Raw genomic sequence first — 18930 nt, forward strand, 5'->3', positions numbered from 1 at the left:
CTGCAAGGGTGCCCTCTTGGGAGGGAAATAAAATAGTTCAACTATGCCATGATTTAGGTCTTCTCTAGGAAAAATGTTCCCTGATTTTTCAGTCCTTCAAAATGATCAGTGGACACAATATTATTGATTTGGTGTAACCTTCCCAATTCTCAGAAGACAGTTAACAAAATTCAGTCTTTCAAACATATATTGCCTACTCTGCACAAGACAGAGTACTATGAAAGATACAAAGACTGAAATATGATTTCTTGCAGCCCCCAAGAACATTTACAAATAACTGACATGCAGCAGGAAATAACTAGTATCCCAAGAACTACGAGGTCAGGAGAAATTACAATTGGAGCTGGGCATGGTGATGATCAGTGGTAACTTCATAAAAAACATGCAGAGACAGGACAGGACAGGGACTCTTGACTGACTACAAGCATTATGACTACAAGCATAATAATTAATAATTAAATAGGTTAAACCCAATAACCAGTATTTTGTCTCTGGAACAAATCATTCAGTCTAACGACAATAAGTTCATGTACAAGGAAAATTTAGAACTGAAACAAAATTACTAAAGTGCCCTGTAAAATAACAAACATACACATCATACAGAAAGAGGAAATCTCTTTTTGTCTATTTTTCAATTACAGTGAGGCATGGAAAAATATTCATTTAAACTACAGCTTCATCAGTCTGCAACTATCACAGATTCCTTTTAGGCTGTCAGTGTAATGTTACAAGGGTGATTCCCTGGTAGTTTGTTCTGAAACCCAAAAACAAGACGGTCACGTGCCCAGCTGCAGCTCCTTTCCTGCACTTCAGAAACTCTGGGTGTTTGCACACTTGCAGCTCTGTATAACGCCACAAAAAAAAAAGGAAAAGGAAAAGAAAAAAACTGGCAATAGGCCAAGAAGCCTTAGCTGTGATTGTCAACATATCCCAAGGTTCAAGAGCTGCTATTTAATTCCAGTTCAGCCATGAAATAACATCTACTTTAGCACACTATATCAATATGAAACAAATTAAATTCCAAATTCTTTTTACTAAAGTATTACCTCAAAATGCAGTATATAGATATTAGAGTATATAATCTACATATTTAAACAGCCCTATGAATATAATTCCACTCCACTATGACAATGCTTAAGATTTCCTCAGTTACTATTTCCTCATAATCTTGCCAACAGTAAGAAAACTCACTGCAAACTTTTAATAGCACACAGATTTCATTTTATTTCCAAACTTCCTCATTAAGCAATTCATGCACACTGCTAACTGAAAATCAAGATAATGAGTATTCTCAACATCTGACATGATCTACAACGATTGTGAGATACTTCAAGAACAACCTTAATTTCTGTTGTTTAAAGCGGAAATACTCATGAGTACACAGAAACACATGGTTCTGTAAATTAGGTAACTATGTCATTTCAGTATATAAGCTTCCTGAGGGAAGGGATGAAAACTAATGAAAATACTTTAAACTTTCTGGCTAGTAATTGGCTTCTGTAGGAAGGAATGTTTCACAACATCAAATAACATAAACCGAACACAAGTCCCTGAATGAAGATTTTGGGAAGATTTTTGTTTTTATTGAAATCTTCATTTACCCATAGCTTGTCTCTCTTATAGGCCTAGACACCTTCTTCTACACAATAGATCACTGAAATAGTAGTAATCAGAATAACTAAACCCTAAGATGTTTTATTCAATGGCCAAAATCTGATAATGTTACACATGTAAAATATTTAAAAGACCTGGAAACCACTGGCCTTTTTTCCCTTCCTTTTGATGAGCACCTTTTTGCAATACTATTAACAACTTAAGACAATGCAGAAAGGGTTAGCACCCTTCATCAAAAAGTAAATAAAAAATGTTATGTGTACAACTCAACAATAAAAAGACAACCCAATTACAAAATGGGCAAATGTCTTGAAAAGACAATTTTTGAATGGCTAAAAAGAACAGGAAAAGATGCTCAACATACTAGCTATTAGGAAAATGCAAATCAAAACCACAATGAGATACTGTTTCATACCTACCAGAATCGCCACTATCATAAAACAAAAAATACCAACTAGAAAACTACAAGGTTTGGAGAGGATGTGGAGAAATAGGAACACTCGCTGCTGGTGGAAATGTAAAATGGTACAGCCACTGGTGAGACAGTTTGGCAGCTCCTCAGGAAGCTAAGTATAGAATTGCCATATGATCCAGCAATCCCGCTACTAGGTATATTACTCAGAAGAACTGAAAGCAGGGACATGAACAGACATTTGCACAAGAATGTTCATAGCAGCTTTATTCACAATTGCAAAATGTGGAAGCAACCCAAGTGTCTATCAACAGATGAATGGATAAACAAAATGTATATATATACACAATGGGATATTATTCAGTAGTAAGAAGGAATGAGAAACTAAGATGGAGGCTAGGCAAGACAGGGCAAAAAAACACCTCTGTGAAAAACACTAGATAAAAACCAGAAAGTGACCCAGAACACCGGTTACAGCTATGCACGAGCTGGACAAGGTCTGCCAGTACCATAAGGGCCGTATACTTGGTGAAACCGGGAGTCTGCATTCTAAAACGAGTGAGTACGCTGGCTGGAAGACCCGCAGCCGTGCAGCGGTGTGGGGAAGCCAGGCGTTGGCGTTTGGAGACCGACTGGTTCTTTTAAAACAAAAACAAAAACAAAAACAAAAAAAAAGGAAAAACGCAGGAGCAGCTGCAGTTGTGACAGTGGGAACCACGCAGTAAAACACAGCAAGAGGGGGGCTGTGCCAGCCTCTCGGTGTCTGGCCTGGAGGACAGCCCGCTGCAGATGCCCCTGGGGCCGAGGGAGCACAGGGGAGAGCCATAAGCAGAAAGAAACCCCACAGCTAGCAGCTGGCTCCCCGGAGGGCTGGATAAACTCCTGCCCGGGGCCTTGCCCACAGCCCAGAGCCCCGCCAGCTGTCCCGGAGCTGGGAAGGAGGAACTGTGCAAGGAGGGGAGGGTTGAGATGCCCCATTCGGCCATTTTTGCATCAGGCTGAGCGCCCATGCACGGCCCAGCAGCCTGGGGCTTCCCTTGAGGGACGGCGTGCACTGGTGACGTAGCATGGCATTCCCTCGGCAGAGGTCCTGGAGGATCGCGGCTGGGAGGGGGGGCCCACTCGGAGAACCCAGGGACGCTACACCAAGTCCGGTGGTTTGTGGGACCGCGAGAGAGAGGGTCTGGGGCTGAAATGAAATGAAGGCTTAGACTCTTGCGGCGGCCTTGAATCTCTGGGAACCTCGGGGATTTGAATATTAAAGCTGCCCTTCCTCCCTGGCCACCTGTACACATGCCCCACATTCAGGGCGGACGACTCCAGCAACACACCCAAACTGAGTTCTCCAGCTGAACCCCACAAGAATCATTTCCCAACACACCATGGGGACAAGGTGGAGAACAGACTTGAGGGGTATAGGTACTCACAGACGCCATCTGCTGGTTAGTTAGAGAAAGTGTATGCCACCAAACTGTGTTTCTGAAAAATTAGATTGGTATCTTTTTTTTTTACAACTTGAAAGAACCCTATCAAGCAAAGCAAATGCCAAGAGGCCAAAAACAACAGAAAATCTTAATGCATATGATAAAACCAGACGATATGGAGAATCCAATTGCAAACACCCAAATCAAAATATCAGAAGAGACACAGTACTTGGCACAATTAATCAAAGAACTACAATCGAGGACTGAAAACATGGCAAAGGATTTAAAGGACATCAAGAAGACCATGGCCCAGAATATAAGCAACATAAAGAAGACCCTAGAAGAGCATAATGAAGACATTGCAAGAGTAAATAAAAAAAATAGAAGATCTTATGAAAATAAAAGAAACTGTTGGTCAAATTAAAAAGACTCTGGATATCCACAAAACAAGACTAGAGGAAGCTGAACAATGTCTCAGTGTCCTAGAAGTCCACAGAACAGAAAATGAAACAACAAAAGAAAGAAGGGAGAAAAAAATTGAAAAAATCGAAATGGATCTCAGGGATACGATAGATAAAATAAAATGTCCAAACTTAAGACTCATTGGTGTCCCGGAAGGGGAAGAGAAGGGTAAAGGTCTAGAAAGAGTATTCAAAGAAATCGCTGGGGAAAACTTCCCAAACCTTATACACAATATAAATATACACATAAAAGCCCAGTGAACTGCAAATAGAATAAACCCAAATAAACCCACTCTGAGACATATTCTGATCAGACTCTCAAATACTGAAGAGAAGGAGCAAGTTCTGAAAGCAGCAAGAGAAAAGCAATTCACCACATACAAAGGAAACAACATAAGACTAAGTTGTGACTACTCAGTTGCCACCATGGAGGCAAAAAGGCAGTGGCATGACAAATTTAAAATTCTGAGAGAGAAAAATTTCCAACCAAGAATACTTTATCCAGCAAAACTCTCCTTCAAATTTGAGGGAGAGCTTAAATTTTTCACAAACAAATGCTGAGAGAGTTTGCCAATAAAAGAACTGCCCTACTTCAGATTCTAAAGGAAGCCCTACCAACAGAGAAACAAAGAAAGGAGAAAGAGATATAGAGAATTTTAACAGACATATATAGTGCCTTACATCCCAAATCACCAGGACACTCATTTTTCTCTAGTGATCACAGATCTTTCTCCAGAAGGGACCATAAGCTAGGACATAAAACAAGCCTCAAGAAATTAAAAAAAAAAAAAAAAAATTGAATATACTCAAAGCACATTCTTCAACCACAACGGAATACAAATAGAAATCAATAATTCTTGAATTGTAACTCCACTATTTACTTCCTACATGATATAAAATACACAAACTCTAATGACAAATCAGTGGTTTTGAACTCAACGTAAAATATGTAATTTTAGGCAACTATATAAAGGTGGGGGAATGGAGGAGTATGGAAACATAGTTTATGTGTCCTATTGAAATGAAGGTGGTATCAAAGAAAAACAAGATTGTTATGGATTTAAGAGGTTAATTTTAAGCCCCACAGTAAACACAAAGTAATTATCAGAGAATATGACCACAGAGATGAAAAGTAGAGTATGGGTTAAGAGAAATGGGGGAAGGGGCAATGGGGAGTTAAGAAATGAGTATAGGGTTGCTGTTTGAAGTGAAGGAAAATTTCCAGTAATGGATGGTGGGAAGGTGACAGCATTACAACATTCTAAATGTGATTAATCCCACTAATGGAAGGCTAGGGAGGGGCTGGAATGGGAAGATTTAGGCTGTATATATGTTTCCACAATTGAAAAAAAAAAAAAAAAAAAAAAAAGACCGTATAATTAGATGACAACTGAATGCCAAAAACGAACCTGGATGGGATTGGAGGATGGAGGACAGGAGGCTCAAAGGGACACAGCTGAGACATAAGGAAAAGGAAATATAGAATGTAAGCTTTGTATCATTGTTGAATCTCTTGTACTTCTTAGCTGCGCTTAATGGGATTGCATAAAAGAATGTTCTTGTTCATGGGAAGTGTATACGTGAATTATAGTGTTTGTTCAAGGATGTGTGCAGCTAGCTCTCATGTGTTCAGAAGACAGAGCAATAGATGATGGATGATAGGGAGGGAAGGAAACAGCGATGTGACAGCATGTTAAAGTTCGTGGATTGGGCTATTGGGGGAGAGGGGTCAGAGTATGATGGAATTCTGTGTATGGTGTTAGTATTGTTTTTGCAACTGTTCCTATAACTTTGAATTTATTTCAAAATAAAAAAAATTAAAAAAAAAAAAAAAAGGAGGAATGAATTCCTGAAACACATGACAACATGGATGAATCTTGAGGACATTATGTTGAGTGAAATAAGCCAGACACAAAAGGACAAATATTTTATGGTCTCAATAATATGAACTAATTTAATGAGCAAATTATTGGAGTTAAAATATAGAGTAGATTACCAGGAGATAAAATGAGGGTAGAGAATAGGGAGCTTATGCTTAATTTGTACAGAATTTTTAATAAAGTTGATTGTAAATGTTTGGAAATGGATAGAGGTGATGGTAACACATTATTGTGAGTGTAATTAATAGCACTGAATTATGAGTGTGATTATGGTTGAAAGGGGAAGTTTAGGGTCCTATATGTCACTAGAAGGAAAGCTAGAGGATAAAACATAGAACTATATAACAGTGAACCCTGTTGTGTACTATGACTGTGGTTAACTGTACAACTGTAAGAATGACAAAAATATGTCACTATTATAAGGTGATAATATTAGGGTATCATATGGGGAAAAATGTAATTAATACAAACTATGGACTATAGTTAACAACATTATAATATCCTTTCATAAATTGTAAAAAAGGTACTATATACCAGTGATAAGTGTCAATAACAGGCGGGTTTAAGGAGTATCGGAGTTTTCTTTTCCAAGCAATGAGAATGTTCTCAAATTGAATATGGTGATGAACGCAACAACTCTGCAATTATAGTGACACTTCGTAGACTTTGGATAGATTCTACAGTGTGTGAATAAAACCGTGTATTTTTTTTTTTTTTAATGATATCTGGACTTTAAATCCCCATCCCTGTCCAGCACTGCCTTCATGTGGCTTTTAAGGGCTGTAAAGCAAGAAAAAAAAAAATCCCCAAAGAGACCCTTTAAATTGTTACCTTGTTTTATTTTTTCTTCAATGTCAATACCTTTTTGAATTGAGGGTAAATTGATTAAAACAAGAATTAGTCATCATAATTTACTACTCAAAAAAAAAAAAAAAGAAATCTGCTTCACACTAAAGTTAAAAATGCAAAATAAACTGACTTTTTGAACATACCAAATGGAAATGGAGTGTTAAACTCACTTGTATCCTAAATAACCCAGTTCTAAGTAATCACAAGAATAGATACTTTATTGTCACGTCTATGAGTCAGAGAAAGAAAACAGAGCCTCCAGCCTTCTTTTAAAGATAGTTTTTTAAAAACAGACTGAAACACTACGCACACAATTCTCGACATTTACCCCTAGGTTAGTAGAAGGAGAAGAAGAGAAGTTGAATTGTGCTGAGAGAAGGGAAACTGTCAAAATAATTTTTAAAATAAAAGTTAAAATTTTAAAGCTTATATAACAATATGTTAGCTGGACAGTAGAAACATGGGTTTTATCATATCCTTCAATTTAAAAAAAAGAAAGAAAAAAAGAATTATAATGAATATCAAAGACAGACTTTGATCATTTCTCTGGAGCTTACTGAGATGGACAAAGAGCAGGGAGTGGGAGAGAAGAGGATGCTTAAAAGTTGAAAGTAAATGCCAATAAAATCTGAATGAATAAGAACAGGCATTCCTGATGGCCCCAGTTCCCTGTGGCTCCTAACGGAACTGAAAAGGGGGCCTCATGGCTTAGAAATTAGAGAGGAGCAATGAGGAAGACAAGAGAATGCTTGTACATGTACAGTAAGGAATATTTCCAGAAAATATTAACTTACCAGTATGTACTGTAGCTGCTGCAATCCATACAGACTGTGTGCTGAGCTTTATCTTGCTTTTCTGGTTTCTTATGGTTGATTAAGGGTATTTGTGCATCTTCATAATGTTTTTTTGCATGGCCATTCACATACCTTACAAAATCCAAATGAAAATTTATTTTAATCTAAACATTGTTTTGGAAGTTAAAGTAGTAGGATATAAAATAGATGTTAATAAATCAGAGTGAGAAAGAATAGTCCTATAAAAGCATTCAATCTTTTAATGACTTATTAAGCTGAATACTTAAAACATGCTCCTTTTTTTTGCAATCAGCTATTACAGTCAACTCTTAATCATACACAAGACTAAGGCCAGGCAAGGAAAGGCATTATCTATGCAAATCAGTTTTAATACCATTGTTGTTATCATTTATAAATTCCCTTGCTGATACTTTTATTCTAGCCTTTTTCTTTCGTTAAGTTTTTCTCAAACCACTAACCCCCAACTCAGGCCGTTAGCAAAGACAAGCTTTTTAAACTAAAATACTCAACCACTTCCCATCAGCAAGCAGTTCAAGTTGCTGCTTAATATAAAATGTGAGAGCTGGATATGAAAATAGGATAATCTTCCATTTCTTTCTCATCAGTATGGCTGCAGATCTTTTATTTGAATGCCAGAATAATCAACTTTACTCATACTGAAACAGGTTTGTAAAGAAACAATGCAAACAAAATACAAATCATTTTTAGCTAATATAAACCATTTCTCCACATGTCTCTACATGGGCAAAGATAATCCAGAGTTGACTATACTCATAGAAATTTTGTAACACTTTCCGATTCAGACTTAATAAATCATTGTATTACAGCAAGCAAAATGAAATAAAAATAAGTGTTCATATGTACTTGGTGTGCACTCAAATTCACCTTCACCTAAATGCTGCACAATGTTGCAACTGACCACTACTGTGAAGAATGTTAAAAGATAAAAGTTTCCCAGTTCCCAGAAATAAGCCAATTTGTAGAAGGCAAGATGTACTTGAAAACTCAACAGTTAAAACAAGTGCTGGTTAAATGGTACCAAAATAACAGGCTCGGGGACTTCAGATGTCATTTTCAGCATGAGGCATCTTAACTGCACCAGGGGCAACACTTACCTTGGGGAAAGTAGAATACTTGTGGCAAGTAGGGATAATCTATTTCAAATCCAACCTCTACATACCAGGAAAGCTTAAAGCATTAAAGGCTCTACTAACCTCAACTCAGAATTTGATCATACTCTTTTTTCCATCATATTCATTGTAGTAAATACAACCAGTGTTTGGTTGTACACTGGCCCTCAGACCACAAAAGTAGACCAAAATGAATTTTAAAATAAAATGATGATTAAGAGTATAAGCTCAAAAACTAGACTGCCTAGGTTCGAAAGTAGCTTTGTCACATGTTGGCCATGTGAACTTGGGTGAGTTACTTAACCTTTCTATGCTCTGTTTCCTCATCTGTAAAATGGAGATAACAGTACCTATATCTCATGTATTATTAGGTGATTAAATTAATAATCCATGGCACATAATAAACAAATGAATGACAGCAACTATTTTGTTAGTTTTTTCCTTTATGTGCTTAATTACTGTTTACTCAGAATCCAAACAACAGAACTGCTTAGGAAGTGGTCCTATTAAGCATTTATTTCGAGTGATACCACATTATTGCATAAATCAGGAAACACCCGATATTTAATTTAAAAAGTGAACTCCAAGGCATCATACAGGCTCAATATCTAATTAGCTCAATTTCCTATGCTTACATATATTTATAGTATTGTACTATGAAAAATGATAGTAATATTTATAAGGAATACCATCAGAATCAAAGAAAATGCAATACTGAACAATAATAATAATAATAAAGGGCATTACCACTTGCTAATCTTTGAAAGCTGGTGATCTGTGTATAATTTACAGTTCATTTAACCACAACACTGAAGTCTCCATATGTACTGGATGTTTAAATGGTCACTATAAAATATCAGTGATAAAGTAAGAAGTGTGAGTACTATTGACATTAAAATTAGCAATGATTTGGCTAATACCAATAAATCAGTAACAAGTTAACAGTTTGGTATAAGCTAGCAAACATAAGAATAAATATTTCCCTCATCCAGTTTTAGATTTTAACTAGACGCTTTGATATACAGCACAAGGGGAAAAACTGCATTATAGTAAGTCACAGATTTCTAACAACAATCTCAAAAATTCAAAAAATAACTTAAAGGGGATGGTGTCATGAAGAGCAAGAGAATATGTGACTTAAACATATCATTGATAAACTAGGTTTCTTTACTGAAACAATATTCAAGTTAAGAGCTCTCTGCAGACAAGTGATCTAAAATTACCAAAAAAGTAGAATGCTTAACAATTGACACGGGTTTACGTGATAGAAGAAAATTAACCACTCAGGTATGTAAACTGGAGATCCAAGTTCAGGCTACTCTTGTCTGTTTAATCTATTTACCCATATTTCTTTGAAACTATGTAGAATTTCTAAATTTAAGATTGCTTGTAATTAGAAACAACCCACTTACATAGAGTCTAGAAAAAACTTGAATTTATTTTTCCAAAATCTACTTTAAAAATTGTTGGTTGTTGCTATTAAGAACATAAATCTCTTCAGTTTTTGAGAATTTGTCAAGTCTTTTTGTTGGTTTATGACCTTCAAGATTTAGGCTGTAGAGCACTATGAGACAAGTAGAGAACAGAACTATATAAACTGTATTGTATTTTAATTCTCACCTCTCAAAATCTAGGAGAGGAATCTGTCTCTTCAAGTGCAGAATTTAAGTGCTTCTACTTTTCTTCTTTAAAAAAAAAATGTTATCTGTACAAAGTGTTTTCAGGTTTCCCAAATCCTAGAGATTTCAAAACCACAACAGCCACAATTAAGATACGCAGTTAAACATTTTCCAAAGGTACTCTTTAAGTGTACATGGAAAAAATACTCAATTCCAGGACTAAAAATGTGAAAAATAAAAAGTTAACTGAAAAAGATGCTTTCTTCATGCAATGAGGGTTTAAAAATAACAACCGGGAAATAGTCTAGATAAATACTTATATAGATTTCAGTCCATGTGACTTAGTAGACTTCCCATTTCCTTGCTGCTAAGCTGTTAACTTCTAAAGTGGATTTCCTAACTTAAAGGAGTGGTAGAAATGAATGTGCTACTTCCAGGCTAAAAGAATACAAAGGTTGATATTCAGTTTGTGTTAGAAGAAAAGGGCTACTGACGTATTTAACATCATTTTGAAGCCAAAAACTGGGAGGAACTGCTCAGGCTTAAATTGAGGGGAGGAGGAGTTTAAGTCAATTGGAAGCAAAATGTTTTAATGAAACAACAAAATATTTGGTACATCTTAAACAGAAATTAATAATAAATTCCACAGTGAAATCATTTTCAAAGGGAATTCCTTTTTCTGTACATAATTCAGTTTTCTGTTTTGTTTTGTTTTTCAGAAGAATGACATACCTGGGATGTGCTTCAAAATAAGCCAAAAAGGATAGGGTTTGGGGGTGAGAGGTAACAGATGAACCAAGACTGGCCATGTGTTGATAACTGTTGAAGCTGGGTGATGAAAACAAGGGGTTCAATTATACTCTTTCTCCACTTTTGTGTATACTTAAAATTTTCCCCAATAAAAGGTTTAAAAAACTATCATAGCATAAACTTTTATTTCAGATTTCAAAGTTCCTTTATTTCATCTTCAGATTATCTTGACCATTAAACTAATTCTTTTGAGTATCAACATGGAAAGTTTTTCCTAGTTTTTCCCACTGAACAAAGGGAAAGGGTAGCCCCACAAAGAATTCTGCACTATGATTAGCATGGTACTAAATAAGTACAAATCAATAAAACTGACATAAAGCTTAAAAGCAAATATTTAAAAAGCAAGTAGGATAGTGAAGTTATATAAGTCCGTCACCTACCTTCCACAGTGAACACTTGAACAAGTCAAACAGACCCAGGGGCTTTTGTTGGACCGGCACACTAATAAAAAGAAAAATATACAATATACCAGTTGTATCATGTTATTTCCCAATTTCTCCTCTAATCTGTAATACACGTCCTGTGATTAATCGTGACTGTTTAAGTGTCCTGAAATCACAAATCCCTGCTTTGTGAGTGCAGTTACACAAAATGGCTGCCTAACTAAAGTTATAGTGGAAAGAATTTAAATGCATTGTCCACAATGGCTGCGCATTTTAATTGTTGACTCAGCTCAAATAGCTTAACCACAAGTTAAACACAGACACTTTTCTCCTTTATTACTTATTCCCTTTACCACAGTCTTCAACAAGTCAGTAGTGTATTTTCCCATTAAGAACTTTTAGTCTAGTTTTTTAATCACATGTCTTTTGCCATATCTATATACCACTATAAATGAAAACTCACCAAGTTTATTTAGTAAGAGACAATAACCTAAGGATACAATCAGGAAGACAAACTCCAATTTTCCCAATCCCAAATTAATGTCTCAGTTGCATAAAGTATCATTCTAAATATGACAATTGCACATAATTATTGTGAATGTAACTGAAACATTAATTATTTTAGTTTCTGTATTACTAAAGGGGTGAGGCAGGCAAGAACCAGGAAGAGGGGGACCAGAAAGAGAAAGAAGATGCCACCACGTGCATTGCCAAGTAACAGAAAAGTCAAGGACCCAAGGATCGCTGGCAGGCGGCCCCAGAACGCCACAGTCTTCAGGGAGAAAGCACTACCTTGCTGACACCTCCATTTTGGACTTCTGGCCTTAAAACTGTGAGCCTATAAATTACTGTGGTTTAAGCCAACCCATTTTGTCATATTTGTGACCACAGCTGGAAAACTAAGTCACCAACCTAAACTAACAAAATGTTTAAGCAGCCTAGATTCCCAGGCTTACCCTTTTAACACACACCATAGTTAAATTTGTTCTCCAGTCCTAAATCTCTTCTTGGATGGGAAGCAGAAGAGAAGGTGCTCTCACATGGAAGTAGGAAACTCACTCAACAACAGTAGGAGCTATTTGATAAAAAACAACTTCCACGCCCATACTCCCTTATATTTCTTAAGCTGGTCTGGTGATTCTTTGGGATTAGAGATGCATATAACTTAAATATTTCTTTAACTAAAAGTAAACCTGAGTTGGTTTCAAGAATATAACTACTGAATGGCTGGACTCAGACTGCCTAGGTTTAAATTCTGATTCTACCTTGGTTGTATAATATTGGGGAAGTTACTTCATCCTTCTGTACCTGATTCATAAGGTTACTGTCAAGCCTGGATTAAATAATTTACATAAATGCTCACTCAGTACCATCATAAATGTACAATAAATACTAGGTGCTATAATGACCGTAATTCTCTCCTGGACACCTTCTCAGGTCCCTTCCAATACTGAACGGTATGATTCTTGGAAGTCTTATAGGGTAAGACTTCCAAAACACCAAATTGTGAATTACCGTGAAGTCATTTTCACTTTAATGTCCCCATCACCTTACAAGTCCCCACCATTTCTGGACAGAGTGATAAAGAGAGTGGAATAGAGTGAAACAGAAGAAGGGGAGGGGGGCTGAAGGGGAAGCTGGGGATAAGGGAGGAGGAGAGGAAAAAAAAGAGAAGGAAGGAAGGAAAAGAAAAAGAAAAGAATGGAGGGGGACCCTTTTTTTTTTTTAACAAAATCCCACACAATTTGTACAAAAAAAAAACAATTCTAATGAAAAACATCAATTTTTACAAAACATATTAAACATTGTCCAGACATTGTCTAGACTCTGGAACTAGATCCGTTACACATAACTCAACAACAAAATTTCTTTCTCTCCCTTCAGCAGCATTAGCACAAAGCTGTTAAAGAACAGTCTCTTTAAATAGAGGTGAATTTATATGGTAGAATGTCAAGACGGGCTTCTATTTAAACTATTAAAATAGTTCTGTGAAATGTTCTGAGGAAACCACTTTAAATCCTTTCTAGAAGAGAGTGGAGGTTAATTCTTTCTAGAAGAGATTTAAGTAAATCAGTTTAGCAAACGTTAAAAAGGCAAGTTAGAAATCCCCTACATAGGTTCTTTACACAGATAGGTACAATTTAATTCTCAATGACAACTTCAAAACAGCTTTCCTAGAGAAAGGAAAGAAAAGTTTTGTGCCCAGACCATTGGTGCAAAATTCGTATCTTCTGAAATCTTCTGGAGCTTTAGTCTTAATATTCATATTTTTCTGAAATCTTGGGCAATTTCCTTCCCTCTCATTCTCAGACACTGTTTCAGAGTTTTGGTCCCTTCCCGAGCTCTCATCAAAGACAGGTTGCAAAACTTGAAGCTAAATTTATGGAGAAAAACTTAAAAGACAGACGGGGAGGGGAAAAAAATAAAAAGACCTATAAATTTTTCACACAGTTTGCTTTGTTTTGCTTATTCCCATATCATAATCATCTTTGCCAGGAAAAAAAGAAAAGTCCAAACCACCTAAGAAATAAACATAGTAGATTCAAAATCTTAGAAGTTAGAGGAAGTGAAGATGAATTTGTTCCCTGAAACATCTCCCTGAAAGCAAATGGCATCAACATGTTTATACCACCAAACCCAGTAACAATACTAAAAGACATTCAACAAATGTTTGTGAATTGGACAGTGAATCTGTCTAATCACAACTTATTCATTCTTGTATGTCAGTACTTAGACCAGTGACAAGCACATACTCAAACATCTGCTGAAGAAAATGAACTAATAAAAATAAGAGACTGGTTTCTAACATGAAAGACTATTATGCTCCTCAAGATTTGCACTCTTCGGTATGTATGTTATACCTCAATTTTTAAAAATGGGCTAAGTCTATATATATGGTCTCGAAGAATGATCACATATATGATGGGAAGAGAGGGGAGGGGAGGGGAAAGGAAGAGAAAAAAATGCTGAGCAGTGTCTATAGCAGGAGTTGAAAACCTGTGGCCCAGAGTAGCAGATAAAATAGCTAACAGGGCCTTTACTAGGTGCCAGGTACTTTTCCAAATACTTGATACTATCTCATTTAATCTTCACAAAAGCCTAAAGGTACTACTGTCATCACCCCTGTTCACACAGAAAAGTGAAGCAAAGAAGCTAAGCCTCTCCAGTATGCAAGTGGCAGACCCAGGAGTAAAGTGACATATTGCCTGAGGGACCACTGAAATGTACAATTTAAATGAGTGGATTGTATTGTATCTTAATTATATGCCAATAAAACTGTTGTTGTTGTTTTTTTTTTAAAGAAAGTTAACTCATAATGTGTGATCTGACAGTGGATCTTGGCTATTTAAATGACAGTACTCTCAGAGAGCTTATACATTCACACCGGAAAACATGTGAAGGCTAGGAAGCTATAAAGAATGAAGTATAACAGGGAACTTTGAAGCCATTTATTGCACTGCTTTGGGGAATATTCACTCTGTTTACACAAACCTTACCCAAATTAAGAAACTTTAATGTACTTAATACAATTATAAAATAGAATTTAAAACACTGGCATCATTAAACGAACTCTCAATTATCATTAAGAATAGAAGAGGTCATAGGATGAATAAAAGAATCCTACAGATAATCTTAAAATCAATTATTTTACTTATGCTAAGGGGAAAATACGTTATTATAAAAGGTAGCCTCAATTTATAGACAGCTGAGTTGCAAAAGTTTATCTTTAGGATGAACACACTTCCCACAGAAATAGCATTAGAGATTCCAATCTATTCTATAAAACTCCACATGAACAATAATACAGCTGAAAAATATTGTATATATTATATACAGCAAGGCCATACATAGTAAGTAAAACTTTTAAAACTGTGAATATATTGCTATTCAGCAAAACACAAAAATAGTAAACTTTATTTTATTTTTTAAATCATAAATGCTGGTACTTGAGAAAAAGAAGGTTGATAAGGGTGGAAATGTACTGAAGTTCAAAAAGATAAGTCTGGGAAATTAAGAGTTCCTTATTACACCTAATTATACTTCAAGGTGGTATTGAGGAAAAAGAAAGCATGCCATAGCAGGGTCATTTGCAATCTTATAACGGAATAAGCCTCATTTCCTTTCATTCGTATTATAAAATTTCCTCAAACCAACATCCTCTCTCCTCTAGCAAATCTCTCCTGTTTGCTCGGCTTCTTCCAGCTCCAGCCCCAGTGTCTCTCCTATCAGCCCCATGAAGTCTCACACCAGAGGCTGGTACTAAGTAGGCTCCCTTCACTCCCCACCTCCTTCAATGATGATCTCAGACCCTCCCTTCATCCCAGCTCTCACCTCAGTCTCAAGCCCTTCCTGTTGGCAGGAGAGCTCCTTTATCTAGAGGCTTATGTCTTCTTCCTAAGTCCCCTAAAAGCTTTTACTCTCCTGGAAACCAAGAGGTGACAACTGAAAAGACATAGAGGCAGAAGGCAGGCATCTAAGTGATCTACAGACCAAAGTGGATTTTACTTCCCACTATTCCAGTAGTCTGCTCCCTTTACTGAGAGAGATTGGGGGGGAGGGGGGACCCAGAAAACTAGGGAGTTCTGTGCTTAAAGAAGCCTGTTACACAAAAATATTTTCAGATTGTGTTCATAAGACAAGTAGTTCACATGACAAAGGACAATCACACTGAGTATAATGTTCTGTCTACATACATAAATACTACCATTGATCTTCATTATCGTCTTAGTATTCACTGCATAGATCCTAATAATAAGGAGTACATTTGGCATTTAAGATTTGGAATTCTTTTCCTTTTTTTTGTTTTTTTCAAAACATCATACACTACTGTTTATGATACAATTTAGTTGCTCTCTTCTTCAAACAAAATAGTTCAAGCACACAGCATTGACAAGTAAGCCATTCATAGTGTACCCATTATTGAACAGTTCCTTCAACTAGAAGAGAAAGCACTTTATCTTCTCAAGAATCCAGAAAGGTGAGGATCATAAGGACACGCAAAAATTAGATGAAACAATCATGCCATCCTCCTCTATAGATAAAATTCTTTCAACTCCACTCTCCATCTAATTTGTTTTAAAAGTTTAACAAAATGATTCACTGCTAGAGGAGAAAATGCCCAAAAGGACATTAATGAGACATATGAAAAAACTGGAATATAGAATGTAAGCTTTATATCAATGTTAAATTTCTGGAACTCGATAACTATCCTTAAGGTGGTTACATAAGTGATTATCCTTGTCCTTAGGAAATATAAATCGATTCGTTGTTAGGAAATACACATGGAAGTATTAAGCGATCAAGGAGCATGATATATACAGCCTACTCTCAAATGTTTAGAAAATAAATAAACGGTTAGAATGATACAGCAAATGTGGCAAAATGTTAAGTTTCAGGATCTGGGTATATACGTAAGGTGGCATATTGGAGTTCTCTGTATGAGTTTTATATATTTTTACAACTTCACTGTAAGTTTGAAATTATTTCAAAAAATTCATAGCTAATACTGTACAATTTTCTAAACCAATGGTTTTCAGCATTTTTTTTCTACCTCCCATTACCCCTGAGAGACAAACACATTCCCACAATACTGCCCCTCAGTTAACAGCAACTCACTGCAACAAGCGGGAGGGGTGGGGGGTGGTAAATGAAAACTTAAATTTTTTTGCAGCTGTCATTCAAAACAGCACTCCATAAAAGTATCAATAGTGATTGGAAGACAGGGCAGTATCATCATAAAATTTTTATAAATATTCCAGTATATATAAGTAGAAATATATTCCAGGAGTAACTCAATTTATCCTCCAAATGATATATGCTTAGAAATCTAAGAGCAAGGTATATATTTTCTTTATTCCATAAATGGTCTTTGAACTGCATACTCTCAAGCCTATTCTATGCTAAAGACTTGGAAGTTTTTCCTATCTTCAACTGGAGTCCTGAAACTGATAGTGGAAGGAAGTCGTAGTCACAAAAAGAGAGCAGGAACTGGGCCTAAATGTAGTTTAGAAAAGAAGAAATCAAGCCATCTGTTCTAGTTTGGTAATGCTGCTGGAATGCAAAACACCAGAATTGGATTGGCTTTTATAAAGGGGGTTTATTTGGTTACAGAGTTACAGTCTTAAGCCCATAAAATGTCCAAGGTAACACATCAGCAATCAGATACCTTCACTGGATGATGGCCAGTGGCATCCGGAAAACCTCTGTTAGCTGGGAAGGCACGTGGCTGGCGTCTGCTCCAAAGTTCTGGTTTCAAAATGGCTTTCTCCCAGGACGTTCCTCTCTCTTAGTTGCACTTGGGATATTTGTCCTCTCTCAGCTTCTCCGGAGCAAGAGTCTGCTTTCAACAGCCATCTTCAAACTGTCTCTCACCTGTAGCTCCTGTGCTTTCTTCAAAGTGTCCCTCTTAGCTGTAGCTCCTCTTCAAAACATCACCCACAGCTGCACTGAGTTCCTTCTGTTATGTCAGCTCATTTATATGGCTCCACTGATCAATTTAGACCCACCCTGAATGGGCGGAGCAACACCTCCATGGAAATTATCCAGAGTCATAACCCACAGCTGGGTGGGGCACATTCCAAAGAAACACTCAAAGAATTACAATCTAATCAACACTGATAACGTCTGCCCACACAAGATTACATCAAAGATAATGGCGTTTGGGGGACACAATACATTCAAACTGGCACACCATCCTAAACAACTGCCAAAGATGCCAAAGCAGTTTGAGTGCAGCCAAAATCACTGTCTGATGTGTCCGTCCTCCCCACTCTCCCCATCACTACCACCAGCTAAAATGCAGTTCATTTTGGGAGGGGGCCTTAAGAAAATGACAGTTTCCCCTTGCTATCACTTGAGAATGCTTGCTCTGGGGAAAACCAGCCACCATGTAAGAAATCAGACCACTCTGAAACGAACATACTCAGAGAAGTTCAAATCACACAGAGAGACCCTGGAGAACATCACATCATATGAAGAGAAAGATACACCAAGAGCCTAAAGGCACCAGACATATGAGTTAAAAAGCCATCTTGGAAGAGAACACTCCAGTCCCAGTTCCTACAGCTGATGTAAACCTCAGCCAAGTTCTTCTTGAATTCCTGACCCACAAAATCATGAGCCAAATAAAAGGGTTGTTTTAAGCTACTAAAGACATAAAATAGCTTATTACACAGTGATAAATAGTAGAAGGAGAGGCACTGGTGACACTAGCATCACCCACCCCTGCCAAACAACTCACTGGAATGACTGTCACCATTGTTTCACAGAAGTGAAGATGGGAAACTTCAAAAGGTTCTATGCCATTAGGAATCAAAACTATCCAAAGACTATCCCCGCTATACCAGAGGTAGTGAGAAAATAAAGACATGACAATCCATCTTCAATGAAACTGCCACTATCCTGTGGATGGGCTCTTTCTGTACCCTGTCAATAGTTTATCACTTCAAACCCAAAAGTGCTATCACTACCATAAGGCAAACTAATTCTTTCTTTAACACAAAAATCAATATAATATTGCCCGAGATTGTAAAA

General features: G+C 36.7%; 1 protein-coding gene across 9 annotated transcripts in view; it reads right to left on the bottom strand.

The window, feature by feature from the left end:
• Window positions 1-18930, bottom strand: part of USP3 (ubiquitin specific peptidase 3) — a 156159-nt gene that overhangs the window by 103441 nt on the left and 33788 nt on the right. For 2 of the 9 annotated variants that reach the window (XM_037833753.1, XM_037833750.1), the window contains exons 2-4: window positions 11395-11455; window positions 10937-11032; window positions 7435-7566 (exon numbers count right to left, since the gene is read on the bottom strand). In XM_037833753.1, coding sequence (XP_037689681.1) covers window positions 7435-7566; window positions 10937-11032; window positions 11395-11455 — 289 coding nt within the window. Of the gene's footprint in view, window positions 1-7434; window positions 7567-9332; window positions 9458-10205; window positions 10322-10936; window positions 11033-11394; window positions 11456-13605; window positions 14854-18930 lie in introns of those variants that run through there. The other 7 variants (XM_037833756.1, XM_037833752.1, XM_037833751.1 and 4 more) reach the window with 6 other exon arrangements.

This window comes from Choloepus didactylus, chromosome 4 (assembly GCF_015220235.1).
Source record: "Choloepus didactylus isolate mChoDid1 chromosome 4, mChoDid1.pri, whole genome shotgun sequence".
Taxonomy (NCBI): domain Eukaryota; kingdom Metazoa; phylum Chordata; class Mammalia; order Pilosa; family Megalonychidae; genus Choloepus; species Choloepus didactylus.